Here is a 22,389-nt window from a genome sequence, read left to right on the forward strand (position 1 = left end):
TGCTTCTGCTGCATTAGAATTTACTCTTTTGCAGAGTGTATTCTGAAGAGAAGAACAGGGTATTTTTCCATCCTGAGAAATGGTGGAATAGATTCAGAAGGACTGAGAGGAGATGCTGCAAGAGGCTGAAAGTGCAGGGAGCTGTGAATGCCCTGCTCACTGACTGTACCGCAGTGCCGATTTCATTTCTACATCTGGCTTACATACTCACACAACATGAGTTCTATTTGCACTATAAAGATAGCAACTTGAGAGAAATTCTACTATACAATTAGACATTCCAGTCTCAATCCACTACAGACACAAAATTAAAGCTGTATTCATGCCCATGAGAGGTCCCTGGATGGCTGACAGCAGAATGCTTACATTGCAATTATTTTACTTCTTATATGCTATCATTTTTAATATCCTTGTAGCAGAAGGGGAAGAAAAAACCTGACTTATATACAGAACTATATCTCCTTACCAAGCATTTGGATGAAGAAAGCATGTGATGCAGCAACCTTAACGTTTGTCCACACAAAGACCAAACAGACACTCCTGGTGCTACAGATTTTGAACTGCTTCCGTACAAAAAAAAACCCTCAAAACATCAACTAATAGCATAAAAAAAAAGTCTTTCTTCTCTACTTAGGTCAGCACATTAAGTGTTGACACTCTCTTGCAAATAATAGTGTGAATGAGGAGTCATTATGAGTAACCAATGGGCTGTGGAAGACTGCAGGAGCAACAGTCACTGAAATGGGAAGCTTAAGCAGCAAAGGAAAGAAGGTAACAGAAAGTGCCAGTTGAAACAAAAAGGATATTATAAATTTTGCCTGTCCTATTCAAATGAGCATTTCTACTCCTACTGTAACAGCCAGCATGTTAATTACAAGAATATTCCAATATTTATTTTCCTGAACTTACAAGTACAAAACACAGTGACTGTAGTATATACAATCAATACTTAGTGAGAGTGTTTGCAAGAAGTTTCATCAATGTCTGAACAAATACAGTTTCAAACACAGTTTTTATTTATTTTCAAGTAAATTTATGGCAATACTGTCCCCCAACAGTAATATAATTTAGCCAAGTTTATAACCAAAAAGCTTTCTTCAAAAGCACTTGGAATGATTCATACTTCTACACTCCTAATATGACTCAGATAAGACCACATGTATTAATGAAGCCATCAACAAAACATTTAATGGAAGCATATACACTTGTAGATGATGTATTAAAAGTATCATTATGCTATTAATTCCATGTTAGACTCTCAATTTGTCTTTTTTTTTCCCCTCCAAGGGAAATAAGTTGAACGAATTCATACACACCTGTTTTATCCTTTACCATTACTGAATAATGTAGAATTACCTCTTACCACCAGGTTACACATTTTAACTATGAAAAAGGAGGACAGATTCCTTACTATATGCGTGGGCCTCTAAACTGCATAGCAAGAACCAGCCTAAAGTGAGCTGTGAACTTGCAGCACTACTTGTTTAGAGGAATCTGGACCATCAACCTAATCAACACTGGGCTGGATGAGAACAGAGGACCAGAACCATTCTCCAAAATGCATTACTTGCTTTTTAGTACAAGTCAGAAACGGCCCTCTTCAAAGGTGGGAATCCTCCAGAAGCCTAATGAATATTGTATTCTGAATTCTTCAAACAATTCTGTTCAAGAACATGCAAACTAGTGTTTAAAAAAAAAGTTACCTTTGAAAATAAGCCCAAAACACTTCAGCACATCAAAAATATGAGCAAGTTAAATCTGGATGCTTTCCATTTCAGAATTCATTTCTACTTCCATTTTTACTTGCACCATTTATGATTGACAATGCACTGAATTGTGCTGTCTCCACCTCCCCCACACCCCAACCCTTTTATTCTCCCTTTTGGAGCTCTAAAGATTGGAAAACATTACGTTTGCAACAAACTTGCCAAGGCCAACAAAGCTAACCCACCACTGGAGTGCCCAGTTACAGTAGGCTGCAAATAAGAGCTAACTTTCCTAAATAAGAAACATACAGTTGTTTGAAAGGCCACTTGTTGTGTCTCACCCGGCTAAAATCCTATCCCAATTTCTTGCACATTCTAATTACTCTGCTTGGACACAGCCTGGTTTCAGCAGCTGATTACATCCCCTGAATTCTGATGATTACATCTAAGGATTGTTTCATTTCCAAGGCAATACATAGATTCATTTACTGAAATCAGACAAAAGAAAACTTGAACTGTAAGCACAAAGAGCCTTATCCCAAAGTCTTTCATGTCATTTCTTTATCCAGTATTTATTTTAGTATAGCTGTTCCTGTTGCAAAGAGAGAAAGCTACATATCCATGGAAAGGCAGTTCCGAGGATCCAAGTTCTACTGATTTATAGAACCAGCGCATCAGTTTGGTCTCAATCCTTCCGAGAAATCTTATTGTACAATTACCAGCAGAATGACATCAGATGAAAAGCTCATTTAGGATAACTAGTAAGTGGAATAGTCCTTTTCCCAAGTACTTCTATCAATGTGTCAGAACAGTGGGTATATTATAAGTATTTCCTCTGAAGCAAGTATGAGGTAACAGAAAAGTGTTTTTCTGAACACCTAAATAAATTAGGACAACTCAATTTTAGCCATGGAAGGAATACAATCTTTTTCCTTGGCCAAAGGCTTTCTTGCTTTAAGATTCAGACACTTGGCAAAAAAGCCAACAAATAGCCACAGTATTGTTCCCTACAGCGGAATAGAGTATTTTTTTCCTATGAGCACTGTTTCATAACTTTCAGGCAGCAACTGCTGTTTCAAGATTTATTAGCAATGTCCCCAAGTGCTCTACCACAAACTTCTCTGACCATCAGTATATTTCAAAGATTCTACTCGGAGTCTGGAGAAATGAATGATGACCTTATCACATTTTTGGACAAATGAGTCTATTTCACACCCTCTTCATGCTGGATGCCAATAGCATTAGGTCCTGCCTGCAAACAAGTCCTGTTTCTCCTGTTCCTTCTCACATGATCTACAGCCCTTGCAAGCAGAAACAGCTTGAGCCCACGTTCACCATACTAACCAGTAGCCTGGATCTTGTCAAGGCAGTTGACAAACCCACTGAACAAATTAAATGCCCTCAACAGTTTGCAAAAGCAGGATTAAGCAAAGATTTTACTAATTAAAGCTAACAGTTTTGTAAGTCATTTTGTGGCAGAGACCTTTCCCCTTAAACTCATGCATACCACACGAAGAAAAATAGAATTCATCTTGACAATGAAACAGGGTCTAGATGTTATTAAATAGTTTCTAAACTTTGTCACTTTAGAAGAGACTATGCACCAGGGATCCATGCTTTTGAATCTGCTAGCATGCAGAAAACAGTTTGAAGTCATGATATACAGCTAGTCTGGACTACCACATATTTAAAAGCTGCAAAGAAGCACTTTTCACCCATAGGCATCCTTGCAGTTCTGACCAAGCGTCTGGTGCAAAGAGAAGCGAAAAAGGAGAAAGACTTATTTATCCTCCTTCATGCATCTTACAAACCCAAGGATGCAAATGCGACCTGTACTTTTAGAAAAGTCCTTAGAAGGAAGCTCACACATGTAGGATGTTTAAATAGTCACAAAAGCTAACCTCCTCGTACAGCAGAACTAGACCAGATTGTCCTCCTCTTACACTCTACACCCCCTCCTCTTGTGTCACAGCACTACTCAGGTAGCCACACAGTCTACTACTCAACTCCATTCTGTCAAATTTGATTCCACATTAGGATTTGTGCAACCAGAGATCTATTATCAACATAAGAAACTGGACCAAGGAGACTGAAGTGGGCAGCATGGTAGTAGCAACCCTTGTGGCAGCCAAAAAGGGTTGAAATCTGCTTTGGATTTAAGTGATTTCAGAATTCAAGACAAAGCAATACAAGTATCACCTATAAAAACAGTAAGAGCAAAGCAGAAGAGTTGGGTTAAAAACTTGTAGTTTCCAGCCTGTATTATTATCTCACATAAGCAGCAGTGTAACAGCCTGTACTTTACCATGTTTTAAATACTCCACTTTACTGTGGACCCATTGTTTAGTCCAGCAGTTACAAAACAAGATAGTTTCAGCAGATTGACTTTGCCAGTTGATTACTTTCATCTAATTTTAGATTTTTCAGTTTGAAGCAGAACACTAAAATTCAGAGCAGCTAGAAACCTCTAGTCCTCCTTCAAAAGAACACGGTGCTGCCAGGAGGGAACATTAACTAATGCCAAGCTTTGCAGGTGCATTTTATCCCATCTCACTTTCTGACACTGACAAAATAAGTTTTAGCTTCTCAGAGGTAAAAAAAACAACACAAGTGTTGTGCAGAAGATAAACCTGAAGCAGCACTGGACATCAAGGAGTCTAAGGACATAAGCAGTCAAACAATTCTGAAGTATATTCAGTACCTCTTTCCTTCCACTGATCTTTCTAAACACCAAACAATTTAAAATATTTGTGTATTCCATCTTTGAGAAGCTGAATTCAAAGTACACCTATTACAGATCTGTTAATGCATACTGCATTGTTATTTGCTGAATTCAAATATGGAGCCAGCAGGACTTTTAAAAAGCACTTCAGATCATTAAAGCAACAATAAAACATGAATGGAAGGTTAGGCAGCATTTTGTGTCATGCTAGCCTTCTTCACACTGTGAACATTCAATAAATTGTGTAAATTTTAACACAGCATATTATCCAGCTGTTTGAAATAATAAATTCTAAAGCAATGAAAACAATGCAACCTGTGTAACTTAAAAATATTTTATAACATTGCAGTTAAACTACGTAGCTGTTAGTTCATCTGAGACATTAAAAAAAGGATTTTTGAAGTTATAAGCTTAGCCCAAAATTTAAGATACTTCATACGTGCTTAAGGCATTCAAAATCCATTGCAAAATTCTAATGTTTTCTCTCCCAAACAATGCAAATAAATTCACTCTCCTGCTCCTACCATAAGCACAACATATGGATTTAGGAAGTCCGAAATCTACATTTACATCTTTGGCAGTCATCAGTCGATAATGGCCCTGGCCTAAGCGTCAGCATTCCTTAGGCAGCACATTCAGCAGCAGGCAGCTTAGCTAGTTCAGCTTAAGCAGAAAACAATCGTGGGACAGATGCAAAAGCTGCCAACTTAGCCAATAAAATGGAGAGAGAAACTTAACATGGAGACAATGAAAGGCAGGGGGAGAAAGAGCTGATGTTCAACAGGGCTGCTACCAGCCATCAACAGTCAGTATTTCAGCTGTATACTTCCTAAAAAACAGGTGACTGAAATGAAAGATGGAAGACAGGTGATCAAACCTGTTTCTCTGCAAAAAATTGTTTGCAACATCACAATTACATTCCCAATTGCAAGTCTGACTGCACCACTGGGTAAAATTCTTTATCTTTACATATAGGCCTAGCACATAACAATATGGTAAGAAAGACTGTTTCTACTTCCTGATCTCTCCCATCTTCATTTTCTTAACATAAAACTTAAGTAGTAGTTTCAGACTTGAGCACAAGTGAATCATGTTTAAGGAAATAACAGGTCAGATTTATGTTAATATTTACTTAATTATACCCAATTTCTTTTACAGTTTAAAGTGCCAGTCTAGATCCTTTGAGGATTCATACTGCACTGTGATAACTGACATACTTGCTATAATCTTCCCACAATACATTTGTGTGTATTTAATACTGTTACTATGGGCTTTCTGGTGCCCCAGTATTCCAGTCCTGCTGAGATCAAGAGTACTTTTGATGTCAGATAATATCTGCCTCTAGATCAAAGACTGTGCTACTAAAAATGACTTTATTTTAAAGTTTATTCTCACTCTTGTCAAGGATAAAGAAAATACCTAAAAATAAAAGGAAGGAAATGCATAGTAAAAAGCCTGGATTCATGTTGTTTTCTGACTTTGTATTAATTTAGAAAGCTTTCTGGAATTTTCTTTTACCTTCCAATTCCCAGGCAAAACTACTGCTGTAAGAATCTGCAACAGAAAAGTTATATTGTGTCACCACCTCAACAAGACTACTCATGACAGTAAGCAGCAGGGCCAAGATGCATACATTCAGTATAGATAACTAACAATTAAGATACTTGAGTCAAACTTTTCTGAAACCACAGTGGATGTGGCAGCACAGTAAAGCCAGAAGGGGAGATTGTTTTCACCATGCATAGCAAACAGAATTAGGGAACTGATCCAGTTTTAATAATGGTGCTATTGAAGAAGAAGGGATAAGTGATTTTACATCTGATTTGAGCCAGTGCATTGGAACAATCACCAGTACAGTCTCAGAGTGCAGCAAGGTAACAAGTAGAGAGAAAAGAAATGAAACAAGAACAGCAATGTTCTCCTGAGGGCTGTGATTGAGCATCCTGAAAATGGCTCTAATACTCACAGGATCTGCAAAAGCAGTAAAGAGCTTTACTTTTTGATAGTTAAATACTACAGAAAAACTCTAATAACAGTTTCTGGGTTATTAGGTACAAAAGTGTTTTGCTCTGATCAGATCCCGAGATGAAATATCCTTGCTGATTAGTTCATTTATTCACACCGGTTCGTTTTCAGTTTCCTCTGTAAGATAAACGATCTCTTTAAGCTGATCATTAAGTCAAGGTGAAGCCAAAGTAAATTTTAAACAATCTTGCTTTACTTTGACAGTAAAGACTCTTAGCACATAGCCAAATCATCACTGTCTTTATCATAGGGAATCTATTAAAACACAGCTTTATCACTGTTAGGAGCAAGAAGATTTCACATAGAGTCAAAGCTGAATGGTATGCTAAAACTGATGAAAAATGACGTCTAGATACTTACAAAGTAATCTGCAGTCAAATCAAACTGAAATTGCTTAGAATAAAAAAAAATAGTTGTTCAGAAGTTTAAAATATATCAACTTCACTTAATGCTCAACTACAAGCATCCAGTCAAAACTGGGTTAAAGTAAGTAAAATGAGTTGTAAAGAAAATCCAGACTTGCATATATTGAGACCCAAATATTTTCCAGGAAACCAGGGAGACAGGCTTTAGCACATTTAGAATTGGCTAGCCTGAGTGAGCCTAATCAAAAATTTGAGCTAGGGAGCATGTAGAAATCTAGAAGAAACTTAAGACTTTTTATTAAATTAGCTACTGCAAAAGCTGACTGATCAGACCAGTGACAGACCTTGGGTCAAACTGGGTGCCTGCAGCACAAAGTAGAAAAGCACTATCAGAGGACCAAGACAAAAGATTTCATGAGAACTGCCTGCTCAGTGGACTCAACAACTAATTACACAATTTCACCTCTTATAGCATCATCCTGGGTAGTGTCTAGAAGTCAGATGTCTGAGTTACAGCTTCTAGCACAAAGTATGCTAGCTATGACACTGGGAATGAGAGGGACAGTACTGAGATGAAGATTCATCTCCCCACATTAAGTATTAGAACTCTTAAGGGAGAACAAGATGCTAGAATACATACTGAAATAAGAAAGGAGGGACAGTTTAAAATTGCTAACAGCAGTGATTTGATAGCCAAGTGCAGGCATACAGTTTTTCCTGATCAAATAAGCTTCCTTTTAATTTCAATTATAAGACTATAATAACAATTGATCTAAACATGAACTCAGCAAATGAAGTATGAAACTACTGGATACCGACTTCACTGCCACATACAGATTTCCTACAGACTGCTCACTGCTTTTGCTTGTAGCTAACACAGTACTCACCTATAACATTCTAATTAGTTCAAGTTAACAAATGGAATTTCAGTGACTGTAGGGGAGGATAGGTAGGGAAAATGGTCCAAGTTTACTACCGTTGCATAACACACTAAGTTTTGATCCTTCCCCACTTTTACTGTGCTTCTTCCTAAAAGATAACAACCTCTCACCCCTTACTGTCACGTACTTACCAAGTTCCAGCCACCGGTGGATGCTAATGCAGCTGCACTAGCATCCCTTAGGGTGAGAAAAAACCCTTCAGCTAGAAAAAGTTAACACCTTGTTGGCACTGATTCATACAACATATTTCAAAGCAGCATCGACCTATCTTGCATTAATGAAGAGTACTGACTCAGGACACACTGATAGGTTTTGAGAAGTTACACTGCTTCTTCAGAACACCTTCAAATTTTTCAGTTGCTCCAGTTTAGATTTCAAGTCTGAGAGAATTATACTCTGTTCATTTATGAAACAGTGCATAACTATTCAGCATCTCAGTGCAGGTTTCATTCACAGTTTAATTCCCTCATTAGTATTCCCCCAGCACACTAATCCTTTTAGCACTTGTATAAGGGCATGCACCAAAATAATCAGATACTGAGAAACCGTACATTTACATCACATTCCATTTCAACTCATTTTCCTTTCTTGCTTTCCGTTGATCTACGAATGCCCTGCTCTCAAGTAGTATGAACTCATATATTGTATAGGAATGAATCTAACAGTATTTCCACTACTGTAAAACTTTTTGCCACTTCTGCATTTCACTTAAACATTGCATTTCTAGGCAAACAACAACAAAAATCAAGTTTAAGAACACCTCATTCTCATTCCTGTGGCAGCATACCTCAGAACAAATCTCCTCTGTTTCCTGACAGTTTTATTTCAGTAGGACTATTTCAACTTCCAGCATCATGTGAAAATTAGTTTCCTAACACCAGCCTCAAGGGAATATACAAGTTACTGATTAGTTTCCCACATCCTCTATAATTCACAGTTTGATACAGCTCTTAGGAAAACCCACTGATAGGCTGAAGTAACAGAGCATGATCTACTTCTGCAGTGTTAATACCTGCAGTTTTCTGCTCATCTCCTCCGTAAGCTTTTTCTTTTACTGAAGCCTATTTGATAGTTTACAGTATTCCATTTGATAGCTAGAAGTTACAGGTGTAAACATCTACTGTAAAAAGTTATTTTCTTAAACTAGCTCAAGCAAATCCCATTGTTACCTCAGTTATTCTCAATTTCTCGCCTCAAAAGTAAAACTATCATTCCCCACCAAAGTCAGAAGCAACTGCAACATCCCATTACATATAATATATCTACTCAGTTGTCTGAACACCAGCAGGTGAAAGAGCAAAGCACCACAGGAGGCATTAGCTCACCAGCCAGTGCTTTGCAGACTCTACAACTCGCCAGCCCTTATGAGCAGGAATCAACTTCTCAAGAATTGAGAGTCCCTCAGTATTAGTACAATTAAATCTTATAACATCATCTTCAGTCAGCAAGACTGAAGGCTTGGTGTACCTCCTTTGACACAAACTACAGAAGCAATAATTTAAGTTTACAGCTTGCCAACAGGCAAGATCACTTAGTATCAACGCTAAATAATTCCTTTTCTTAGCAAGGATCTCTTGTATCCTCTGCCCCACACCTCATTTAGCCACAAAAAGGGAATTGTAAGCTGATAGCTGATAAAGATCAGAAATATCAAAACTTGCTATACATATTTGAAATATCATACTTCGGTAATGACACTCATTACAGTTAAAAGCCTTCACATAGCATTTCTTCTTCCCTGAAAAACACAGATGTATTATCTCCAACTTACAGATGGGAAAAGTTTCTTTTCCTCAACTATGTTGCCAATTACTGACAGCAAGACTCATTATGCATACTTACAGTGCAAATCAGTTAGAATGCAAGACTTAAACTAATGGCCCTCAAAAAGAAAATGGATGATTCTGTGGTTTTTCTTTTTTAAACCACAAATACAGTAAAGGGTCTTATTTTCAGAAATACACACTCTATGAAAGACTGCAGATTAAGACACTAGCATTTCACACATTCAAGCCTTCTCAATTCTTTGTGAATACAAACATTGCAAATGATAGCTTCTGCTGATCAGGCTACAGGGTAAGCTACTTTAGAAAGAGTTTGGACCATTCAATGAGAACAGACATCACTAATTCTGCTAATTGGGATGCTCAAAGAAATTCAACTTTTCCCACCCTGCAGCAACAGCACCCTCAGTTAACACGTAGAATTCCAGCATGGAAGCGACACATTAACAGAGGTGCATTTAGAATCAGGTCAGAAACACTCCCTGGATCCCACAGACAGCTTCTATTTATACTTCCTTATTTAAATGTTAATTAAAGACGACTACAGCTATCGTGCATTTACATTTTGAAAAAGAAGAGGCACTTGAAATATGAGTGAATAGAACTCCAAGTTCCATTGCAGAAGGCTATTTTATCCGATTATGGGCAAAGTGCAGAGACTGAAGCAAGTGCTTCTCACTTTCTTCCCATTCTTAAGTCAGGAGGTATACAAGCATAATACCCTCAGCGCATCCTGCCTTTACTCCTGAAGAAAGGAGATAATTACTGGAAGGCAAAGCAAACAGAAAGACTACCCACTGACAGTTCACTGGCTGCTACATAAGTAAGGCTACTGTAAAGAAAACAGACTTGCTCAAATGGAAGAAGAGGAAAAAAATCTCTTCCCCTCCTTTATTTTTTTAAGCTACTGTTTGGATTACTGTGGAAGTTTACCGCTTAATTAGTTTCAACAATTTAGCATAAACATTTTCCTGAAGAAGATAATATCTAACCTGATCATGATTAACCACTCTAGTGGAAGGCATCCTTGCCCTTAGCAAGCGGGTTGGAACTAGATGATTTTTAAGGTCCCTGCCAATCCAGACCACTCTATGGTTCTGTGAACTGTAAGATAAAAAAACTGTTCTAATAACATTATTTATTCTACAGAAAGGACAGTACTACCTACCTTGTGCAAGCATGTTAAACTCCAAGAACAGTGCTATGTGGTAAAGCTCCATAGCTTCTTCAGCCCTAGTCATGTTTAGTTTTCCTGCAACAAGAGCCTGAACTTCACTTAAGCTGCCCACTGAAGGGCTTGAGTGCAAAACTGAGAGGTCCACCACATCTGTATACATACAGTTCAAGATGACCTTAGCATATTTTTTTGGTATGATAGATTCATCCAATATAATTCTAGTTGGAGTTCGTAGAGTTCGGTCTGTGATTTCTTCACCAGTCCGTATTCTCCTCTGCAGCAAATGACGAAAAAACGGCGATCGTGATGAAATAATAGCTTTGTGAGCTCTGAGCTCTTCTTCTAGACAGTTCTGACTTCCACCAAAAGTTTCAACTAAGTCAGAGTTGGAGGAAAAGCTAAGAACCACATCATAATAGCACATGTAATCAAACAGCGCACGCATGTCAACATCTAATGAATTTGGTGTTCCAAACTCTTCACTAAGCTGCACAAGAATATCAACGTTCTGGAATCTTGAATCCTCCATGCCAAACTCTCCTGTGTAAAGGTAGTGTAACAAAGCTGAAAACATAGGCATATCTATGCCAGCTGTGTTAATGTCCATTATTATTTCTGCCCCGTATTCTGGTGAGGAAGAAAGCAGTGTCTTAAAAAACGGACATCTTGCTGCTAATATTGCACGATGCACAGGAAAACAAGTTTCTTGAAATATTAAGTCTACATCGGTGCAATATTTGTACTGATAAAGTTCAGCCATGTCTTTTTGTAGCGTCCTGGCTTCAGGTCTTGCCAAATTAGCTTGTAGGTAAAGTTCCTTTAAGGCTGACGTCCCTTCGTATTCTTCTACTAATGCATTAACATCTCTGACATCCCAGCCTGAGAGGAGCTCTCTCATCTGCTTAGCATGATCAGCAGATCGGCTGGATTTCCGACGCTTAATGAATTTCTTTTTGAGGGTGGCAAGGCCAGAGGTTTTCTTTTTCTTGTCTTGAGGTTTCTCGTGGCCATGGTCAAGGCTATAGAGCTTTGATTCACAGCCATAACCTTGATGAGAATAGGATGATGTTCCTGAAAGCAAAAAAAGGAAAATTAAACACATTTATCCCTTAAATTTAAAAGAAAGGTCTGTCGTACCCAAACAGTTTATCAGGGTCTCTGAAAGTTATGCAGCTTTTTCTTTCTCCTCACATCAGATAATTCAAACAATTTGAAAGCCTGATTTTGTTTTTATTATTGTACAGTTTATGTTTATTATTAAAGTTACTAAGTAATCTATTATTAAAACTTATAATTTTCTCAATTAGAAGAGCCAGGCAGTGCCAGTTGATGCAGTTCTGTGGCACACACATGCTTATCAAAGTAGGAAGAGAGAACTGTTCTCATAATATTACAAGTTTATTGTACTAACTCTAGGAGAAGCAAAAAGTAGTTTTTTTAAAAAGCTTAAATAAACTTAATGAAATAGTAGCACCCCAGCTTTCAAAGTAATTTCCAAATCCAGTTCTTCTAACATTAAGAATAATTTTAACCAGAAAAACATACTTGGCATTAGATACCTAATACAGTAACAAGAAAAAAAATACTGCAAATCAATGTAAGAGAATACAATACTAAAGTGGTTGGGAAAATTAAGTACAATAAATCAAATGTCAGTCCAAATTTTAACAAGGAAATAGAAATCCTGTGCATTATCAAGTAATGCTGAAAGTTAAAACATAAAATGGGCTCCTTACACAGAGCAGTTGCCAGTTTGTGCCACTTTGTGTTATCAAAGATTTGCTTTAAATGGAGCGTTACATGATTAAAAGAATGCACATAAATTCTTCCTCAGTGTTCATTTACACGTAAATCATGTTGTAAAGAAAAGAAAAATAGATCCCCCCCCAACATTATCTGCATTGCATCTGATCTGCTCTACTAGAAGAACCTTTGCTGATGCTTCAATGCTAGCAGCACATACAACATCACATTGTTACTAAAACTGAATTTTTATTAAAGTAGTTAAAAATCTGCAGTTTAAAAAGAAGTGTGACTCATTTCAGGGCTATTTTCTCGTTTAACTTCCAGAATTTTCACTGAAAACAGATGGTGGAAGACTCAGACTTTACAGGTAGAAAAAAAAGTACAAACCAACAACTTCCAGACAATGTAAGAAAAAAAAGACATTTGCAAATGGTATAAATAACACTGTAATTGATTTTGATCGAAATATATTTGTCAAATTTTCCATTGGGAACAGCCAATAGTTTTTTTTTTCTTTTAATAAATTTGAACAATTTTACTATTTGTTTGCTTTTTGAAGCTTTTAAGATTGAAACACATGCAACCACTACATAGTTTGTGTGGTCTTCTGCATCTTTCAGCCACTTCCCTCTGGTCCATATGTTTCAGTCAGATCTGATGTGATGCTACTTGCAGTGATGTTATGCGTCAGCCAGTTAAAGTATATATGGTGCTCTTAGTTACCACATTATTTGAAATACTTTCATGAAGCTGGAATAAAACAGGAGCAATTCAAAGTTGTATTAGAGAACATGGCAAATCTAGCAAGTTAAGATTTCAGTAGATTGTCTTCTTACTTAAGCCTCAATAATTTTAAGTAAGCTATACATTGACTTTTAAATCAATTTAAGTAAAACTCCCCCAGATCATCCCAATCTAATAGATTTACAATTCATTTATTAGTGAAAGTTTGGGGAAGTGGCCTTTGTAATTTTGAGGAAAGAAAATTTTAGTCATGCTACAGTAAGTTTTGCTCAATCAAGCAACATGTCATTAAACACTGAAATTTCGAGACATTCAAATCAATTTAAAGGAATATATCAGTAACTTGGAACTGCTTTGACAAAGAGATCATACTGCAAAATTCACCATAAACACTCTCTCCACATGATATACTAGATATTACAATAGAAATAAGGAGAATCAGTTTCCTGTTGAGATGAGCCTAGAATTTCTGCTCCACTGAAAAAGCATGGATTACATTTCACAATAGAAGTGTAACCACACTTTGAACATTCTATGATGATCCTGTTCTGAGGAACAGCTCATCATTAAGTATTTTGGATTCCAACAGTGAATCTGAATATGTACAATATTCCCTTACGTTCTGCTGAACAAGAACTAGGACACCAGAAGTCTCAATTTCTCCTCCCTGAAGGCTGCCATCAAGCATTACTTATGCTCGAATCATTACAAGATGCTACAATATCACTCAAACCTCTGCATACCCCAGGATACACTCAGGATTTCACTTCAGAATTACTGCAAGCAGCACTATTAATCCCTACAATCAGATAAAGCAGTGCTGCTAATACAGCTGTCACCACAGCTGCTTTTTGCCAGAAGCAGAAGAGATACATCAGCACAGTCTTTCCAGTACTTCAATAATTGGTGATTCAGTATCTATCAGAGAAAGCTCTGAATCTTCTGGCCTCCCTTTATTCCTTCAGAAGGCAGGATTAGAATTAGGAAGTAAAAAAATTGCTACCTTTTATTATAGTAGTGGGGAGTAATCTATTAAACGTTATAAAAGCCCCTACATCATACTTAGTTTTGAACAGATAATACTTACAAGAAACGGATGACTCCTAAGAGAAACTACTTGGGCATTTGACAATGAATAACAGGATTTGTCTAGTCCTTCGCATGCCAACACATTTATTTTTAAATACAGCTCTATAATTAGTTTTTAACATCTTGAACAGATGTACCGCCCTAGAAAATGGTGTGAAATCTGAATGCTGTAGACAAACAGCAAGAGATTAACTAGTAAGCTTTTGCTAAAACTGAAATATTGATGCACTTTGAGCTCTTACAACACCAATTCTCATATTTCCAGTTCTGCTTTTGGGCACTAAGCAGATCTAGTGCCTACTACATAGAGAAAAATCTGAAAAAGTTCATGCAGAGAAAAAGCATGGTTATTCTCACAAGTGATTAAAATCTCAGCCAATTTTAGGACAAAACTATTTTCTATTGAGAGCTACAACAAACCATCTATTCAAACAAGATTCAAAAAAAAGCCAATGACCACAAAGCAGGACAATGGGATACTTGCCAATGTTACATAAAGAGCAGTTACTTTACTAGGGCACGTGCAGAAGTCCCACTGTAGCATCAGAAAATTACCATGAAGAATTTTTGTTTTATTATTTTAATAAATCAGAACACTCATTTTTCACTGCCTAAAAGGAAACAACGACATGCTCTTAACCTTTATCAAAAAAAGACTCAACTCCTATGGATCTGTAACCTACAGAGAAATTGCTTTGTGAAATACTAAATAATAGGTTTCTATCTGGGGTTTAATACTGAGGAGCATTACCAAAAGCTTCCACATACAAACAGACAAATTTGCTATGGAATTTAACAAAACCTTTGGAACTTTCCCCTCTTAAGAGCTGTTTGGACCTGCAAGGGGTTTCTCTTCAATATAAAGGCAAATCAAAACTTCAGTGATAGTCTTGGCTGTGATTTTAGAAATAATGTACGTACAAATTGGACAAATATTTTACTACTCTTAGTTACAATACACCGAAGATACATAAAGCCTTAAGTTCTTCCTTGACACAGCACAAGCACACATACACAATTTTTTGTCCAGAGCAGAAGTTTTCATATAAAATAAATATAAAATAGCTTGTGTGCTGACCTCTACTCAGATCTCTAAAATTTTGGAATGATACAAAGGCCGAGATGATAAAACAAAACACAAGTTACAAAGCAAGTAAATTTCTCTCTGCTAAGGACGCTACTGTTCTTTCAGTGGTGATTAAGAAGAGTCACTGCATATTATTAAGTACTGATTCACTGTTGCAAGGCAAGGCATAAAGGAGGAAAGCATTTATAAAGTATTTATGTTATTTACAACAAAGATCATTCTTCAGTCTGTCAGGGTGGGTTTTTGTTTTTCTTTTAAAAAAAGATTGTCTTTTGAAATAGTGCCTTTTAGATTCATCACTTAACTATTTATTATTTATATCATGACAGTACTTAGATCTACACTGAAGTCTTTTTTTGCTAGACTGAGCAGCATATAAAGCTGGTAGCTGCCCCAGTTATGACTGGGATGACTAAATAATTTCTTAAGAGCTTTGTGAAGTTTCTAGCTAAGCAGAACCTTTCCTTGTAAATGAGGCGGTTAGGAAAATAAGTAACTCTCCTCTCCTCACTCCAGCTACCACAAACAGGAGAAGGGCAGAAAAAGTTGTCTTCAAGATTGCCAGTTACTTTAACAGGTTTATTACTAGAGGAACCTTTCTGATGATAAGTCATCTCCTCTCCTCCTACAAACACTACCAATACTACAGTGAGTACTGAGGATCAGGAGTGTTCTGTGCTTAGAGAACATTGCACAGAACATCTGAGGAAGAATGAAAAAAATCACATGTGCTAGTCTTCCTTCTATGACTGAATTATCTATAAACACTTACTTATAAATAATCTGACATCTGTTTACTAGCAACTGGCAGATCAACTTATTGCCTACGTAGGTTAAACAGATATTGGACAGTACCAAATTTCATGCACTACTAAGCTTGAGCAGATATAAGCTGATGACCTAGAAAATTAGAACTGCATAGTGTCACTGCAAGAAATCCAAATACAGTACATATGCAATCCAGCAACCCATTTACATAAGCAACAAGATAACTGAGAAGTTACCTATGAATGTCTGTTGCGCCTGTGAATTTCCCCCTACTCTTGGGGAACATGAGTGAGGGTAGTTAGATGCATTAGCACCCATTTTCTTCAGTCACTCAGGCATTCCGCCTGCTGGCTCTTCAATGTATAATCCCATAATCCTTTATAAGTCCTCAGTCCCAGATCCAGCATTTTGTTCCTCCATTTCTGAAAAACAAAACCAAGAAGTTACTTTGTTTTAATATTACACATTCTGGATGAAACAAACTCAGCCTCCAGCACGTATAAAGTGAGGTTTTATTTTAAAGATTTAATCCTTCCAACAAAAAGTTAAATTCAAAGATATGTTTCTCCTGAATTCTGCAATTTCCAAATGATTGACAATTCAGTATTGTCATTCTGAACTAGGAACAGGATTGTTATCAAGCTTTTAGCTAATTAGATTTCAAAGCAGGAGATGGTCTAGACTGAACTTGCTCCTTTAACTATACCAAGGTAGACTTCTTGTGCACACTGATGCATTTATACATTGTTATAAAAAAACAAAGTTCAAACATTCTGACTGAAAAAGTGGAATAAGCCTATTTGTTGAGGGTTATACCATCAGTACTGCTTCCAGGTGAACTTGGATTTCACTCTGGTCACGTATCTCTCTTTCAGTTCTACTTCTCAAGTCAGAACTTGTGCCTAAGAAATAGGTAAATAATAATTTTGAAAAAGCAATAATTTGCCCATTATCTAGATTCTAACCTTTTATTAGGCAATTGAAAACACAAGTCAATGCTGAAGTAACTTGAACAAGGACTTGTGTCACATATACAAACTTTCTAATTTCTTATATTAACTGTGACAAAACACTGATACTATAGAAGTAAAAACTATCACTGAAAAGCACCTTTTCAATCAACTGAACACATGCACCCCAACCAGAACACAAACGTACAGATTAGGAAGAGAAATACTGAGTCTGAGAAGTTCTTAGTATAGGCTCAATTCCCTTTAGATTTAACAGTGAACACACAGCTACATTCCACCATGGCGTTACAGGTGTTGCCACACCTCCTGTATGCTACCAACTTTCTCCATGCACCTCCAGTTTGCCAAACCACACAGCTACATCCCGTGCAAGAGTAGTGTTTCAAGGAAGCTGCAGCACCACACCTCATCTCCTCTCCCTACCTTAATAACTCATTTATTTCTGGTATGACCTAGAAGTGGGAGTTTTCGTTCTGCTGGAGAGGTGACATATGATGCTAATTAGAAGCACACCTGGCATCTCAGATACAAATGCATCATGAAGAAAAGATTGCGAGGAGCAGAAAGTGATAGGCCAGGAGAGGCTGCAAATTGCTTTAAGCAAGGGGTGGGATCAAAACAAGCATCATGGGACTTGAGTGTTGTTTACATGAAGAGGAAGGGTTTAGATGATATATTGGCATAGGAGTGATGCATTATCAAGTACAACAGGGATGCATTATTTCCAGCTATCTGCTGCCTAAGAATGATGTTCCCAGGAGGCCATGTGTTATTTCTGTGGTCAGCAAGTATTTTCAGAAAGAACCACGATGCCTCACACTAGATATGACATATGTGCAGAATCCCTACTGTGAAAGGGCTTATAGTCCAGGTCTGCCTCACAAAGTTGTAGTCTGTTTCTGCTATCTAAATTCCAAAAAGGCAAAAGATAATCCCAACAGTACAGCAGTTCTACCAACACTGCACATTGACAACTGCAGACCAACCACAGGCTTGCTGAAGCACAAAGTGGGTGATCCTGTATCTTAGGTGCCAACTGCTTACAACCTGGTCCTTCTGGCCTGGTCTGTAAGCAGATTCAGTTCACAGGTTGAGAAAGATAAAATGCCTTTCTCCTGGTATAGTAAGACTGTTCAGTATGAAATTGAAACCAGAACATACACAGAATCACAGAAACACTGACACTGGAAAAGACCTACAAGATCATCCAGTCCAACCACCTATCACCAATAGTTCTTAGTAAACCATTTCCCTCAACACAAAATCCAAACGTTCCTTGAACACCTCCAGGGTCGGTGACTCCACCACCTCCCTGGGCAGCCCATTCCAGTGCCTGACCACCCTTTCAGAGAAGTAGTATTTCCTAACATCCAGCTTAAATCTCCCCTAGTGCAGCTTGAAGCCATTCCCTCTAGTCCTATTGCCAGTTACATGAGAGAAGAGTCTGACCCCCAGCTCACTACAACCTCCCTTCAGGAAGTTATGGAGAGCAATAAGGTCTCCCCTGAGCCTCCTCTTCTCCAGACTGAACAATCCCAGCTCCTTCAGCCACTCCTCATCAGGGCTGTGCTCCAGACCCCTCACCAGCTTTGTCGCCCTTCTTTGAACCCGCTCTCAGGCCTCAATGTCTTTCTTGCATTAAGGGGCCCAAAACTGGACACAGTACTCGAGGTGAGGTTCTGTACCCACAGAACTGAGTACAGGGGGACAATCACTTCCCTGTTCCTTCTGGCAACACTGTTTCTGATGCAAGCCAGGATGCCATTGGCCTTCTTGGCCACCTGGGCACACTGCTGGCTCACGTTCAGCCAAAAATCAAACAATACCCCCAGGTCCGTTTCCTCTATGCAGTCTTCCAGCCACTCTGCCCCAAGCCTGTAGTGTTGTCTGGGGTTGTTGTAGCCAAAGTGCAGGACCCGGCATCTGGCCTTGTTGAACCTCATCCCATTGGCTTCAGCCCAGGTCTCCAGCCTGTCCAGATCCCTCTGCAGGGCCTCACTACCCCCAGGCAGATCGACACTTCCAGCCAACTTGGTGTCATTTGCAAACTTACTGAGGGTGCGCTTAACGCCCTCATCACAAAACAGACAACAACATCAGCAAATCTCCGCAGACAAGCTGTAGGATCAGTTCAGTCTTATTCATACTTCTCTCCTCCCTCCTGTATAGAAATAAGCTAGTTATTCTAGAATGATGATACCCATACAGATGCAGACCTCTTCTCTATAAATGAGAATTCTCACAGATTTAAGGAAAACCACACAGAAAATGACTTCATCAGAGCAGCAACTCACCCAGCTGATCTGTATACTCACACAGATTATGTTGTGTAGAATTTACATCCATTCCCATATGAAATTAGTTGCATTTAGTACAAGCTTTGTGGAGATAAGAGTAGCCTTTCAGTTCCAATTCCAACTGTCTTACAAATAAGGGCAGGTATCCTGGGTATGCTGGGTATATAGCTCAACAGCTTCTCTTTTTCTCAGCTAAAATTGGACTTGGTTCATTTGGATGGAGTCCTACAATAAAGCCATTGCCATTCTATTTCCTGCTTCAGCGTTCAGCTGTGATATGATAACTTGTCCATTAGATGGACAAAAAAAAAGTTAACACTTCTCTTCCTAACATGGTAAAGAGCCTAGGAATTGAAAATAAAAAAAGAAAAAAGGTTTTGTTTTGACTGCCAAACATTCAATATGTGCAAATAAGTCTCAGGTTTGAAGTTAATGTTTTATATCTGCTTCCGCTGACTCTACCCAAAAGATGGACAAAGATCACAATCAAGAAATAGACAGAACAGTCTGATACTATTACTGTTTTGTAAACTCAGGCACTGAATATCTATCTCAATTCTCCAAAAGTGTGAACACCAGGAACAGCACCTAAAACATCCAGTATATAAAACAGTGTTATGTAAGGGCTTGCCACAAGTGCACTGTCACACAGTACACCCAGGATTGTATCATACAGAATGAACTCACTCACTAAAATTCAAATACACCACTTAATTTTACAAAATAAAGGACAACGTAAAAATAGTGATAAAGCTGTATAAATGTAAAAATATACATACATAAATGATCATATAAATTTGTAAATAAGAAGAAAAACCAAACATACTGGGTTTCAGTGAAGAAGGAATGAAAAGCATTTCAGCAAAATAGGCACTACTGTCAGTCATTCTGCTAATTTACGTATGCCAAAATTTCTTGTGCCTCCTTTAAATCTAATCATGTACTGCACAAACAGACGCCTGGATATTGGAAGACTTCCCTAGAGTATTTTGTACCTTAAAATCCAGCAAATCAAGCAAGTTAGAAGCATATTGTGCCCTATGGCTCCGAAGTGATCATAGCATAATCCCACTAGTCTTTCACCTCCTGATCCTGCTGAAAATGCAGTCTTTGTACAAGGGAAATTTTGAACAACTGAAATGTTGAAGGACTAGTTGTCCATAGTCTGACACACATGCAAATCCTTACAGACTCCTGTTTGATATTTATTTCTAAACTAGTCAAGCAATCTACCTTTACCGTTACACAAAATATACAGATGATAGTGGGATGTAGCTAATACATCTGAAAGATTCTACTGTGGTTTAGTACTGTACAAAAGCAAGGAATGGATACTGTTCATTATTTGAAACTAGAAAAGTATTATTTACCAGATAGGAAAGAAAAAACTCTGTTAAGCAAAACACCAGAACTTAAGCCACATCAGCAGTTACATGCACAAAAAGGCAAGAAAAAGCAGATATAACCAGACTGCAAAAGCAACTGCATTGGATGTTCTTTGTATCAAATAATGCGTTCCAGCTACCACAGAACCCTTAATTAAAGCTGAATTTTAAAGTGCTTGCTTTTTCATAAAGTACTATGCATACCCAGGAAGGAAAAGTAGTCCTAGCCTTTTATTTCCTGACCTATCCAGACTAACAGTGCTGAGCTTTAGAAAAAAATATAACCTGTGCTATGTCCTCTGGCGAATGGGAGCATAAATTAGAATAATTATATTCAAATAAAGTACAATAGCATGTAGCCTTGGAGATATGCACACCCAAGAGAAAAAAGAAAACTCTGAGAAGCATGTTAGCAGTTGTAAACACAGAAAAAAAGCTATCTTTTCAGTACTATCTTTATGGTGTTCAAAGTAGACTTTTTACGATCAGCAAAGCAATTCAGAGCACAATATGACCGGGTCACATCCCAGAAACAATTAAGTTACGTCATCTGCAGCTAGCAACAGGTCAGATTATGAACAGAGATATTGGACATCAACACACTGTATTCAAAAGGGATATCAAAGATGTTCCAGCACTTAAAACAACATAGACTAACCAAATCACAGTAGTGTAACACCACATGTAACAGGAAATTCCTCCCAAGCAACTTAAATATTTTATATATATATATATACACACACACACACATATATATATACATATATGATCTCTATACATCCTTCCAGTTGGTTGCAAGCACCTACCAGTTCTGTTGCAAGCCTATTCCGGCTGATGATATTCTCACTGCAGACTTCCCTGACATTCTGTAAGTTCAATTCAAAATGCTTTTTTTAGCAAAATCAGCAAGAACTCACAGTCTCTTGAAGTAAAATAACTGTTTGTATTCTTAACAGACTTCCTACTTTTAGAAATTCACTTGAAAGGAACATTAGCACAATTCAGACCAGCATAAAGTTAAAGATAAAAAAAATCAAAAATCCCATTCATCAGATCTTTATCAATATCACTGAACAGAGTAATTAGACATAAACATGCCTATTTACAGAGAAAGTTAGAAGAATTCATTTTCGCCCATCTAGAATAACTGCATGTTACTTTGACATAACATCATGTTACACTTTGAAGAATCTAAAAGACTTTCAAAATACATACGGTGAACAACTTTTTTATTTTTAAAAGAGAAGGAAGTAAATAGATTAAGCTTTATCACATCTACCCAAGTTCTAAACAGCATTCAATTATCTTGCCAGGCAGTAACTTCCAGCTGCCTATCCTCTAGAGCAACGGTACACATAAAAGGTATCCTCAGTCACCTCCTCTGGGAGAGACTTCTTCCTCCACAGAAAAGGCAGCAGGGGAACAAAGGTAAAAATCTTTACGCATTGTATTTCAAAATGTTTTTAGTCAAGTAGCCGATCTGTCAATGGCTTGGTGCTCTTTGTGAGAAACAGCAGGTAACCTGTATAGTTTTCACAATTTATAGTTCTTTTCTTTTATTCTTTGAGACTTCCCTATAAAG

General features: G+C 37.6%; 1 protein-coding gene across 2 annotated transcripts in view; it reads right to left on the reverse strand.

The window, feature by feature from the left end:
* BTBD7 (BTB domain containing 7) overlaps positions 1–22,389 on the reverse strand; it is a 50,070-nt gene that overhangs the window by 16,831 nt on the left and 10,850 nt on the right. For both annotated transcript variants that reach the window (XM_031593064.2, XM_031593063.2), the window contains exons 2-3: positions 16,391–16,576; positions 10,712–11,791 (exon numbers count right to left, since the gene is read on the reverse strand). In XM_031593064.2, the coding sequence (XP_031448924.2) occupies positions 10,712–11,791; positions 16,391–16,472 (1,162 nt within the window). In that variant the 5' untranslated portion in view covers positions 16,473–16,576. The remainder of the gene's footprint in view (positions 1–10,711; positions 11,792–16,390; positions 16,577–22,389) is intronic.

The sequence above is a fragment of the Phasianus colchicus genome, chromosome 5 (genome assembly GCF_987193195.1).
Source record: "Phasianus colchicus chromosome 5, bPhaCol1.hap1.1, whole genome shotgun sequence".
Classification (NCBI taxonomy): domain Eukaryota; kingdom Metazoa; phylum Chordata; class Aves; order Galliformes; family Phasianidae; genus Phasianus; species Phasianus colchicus.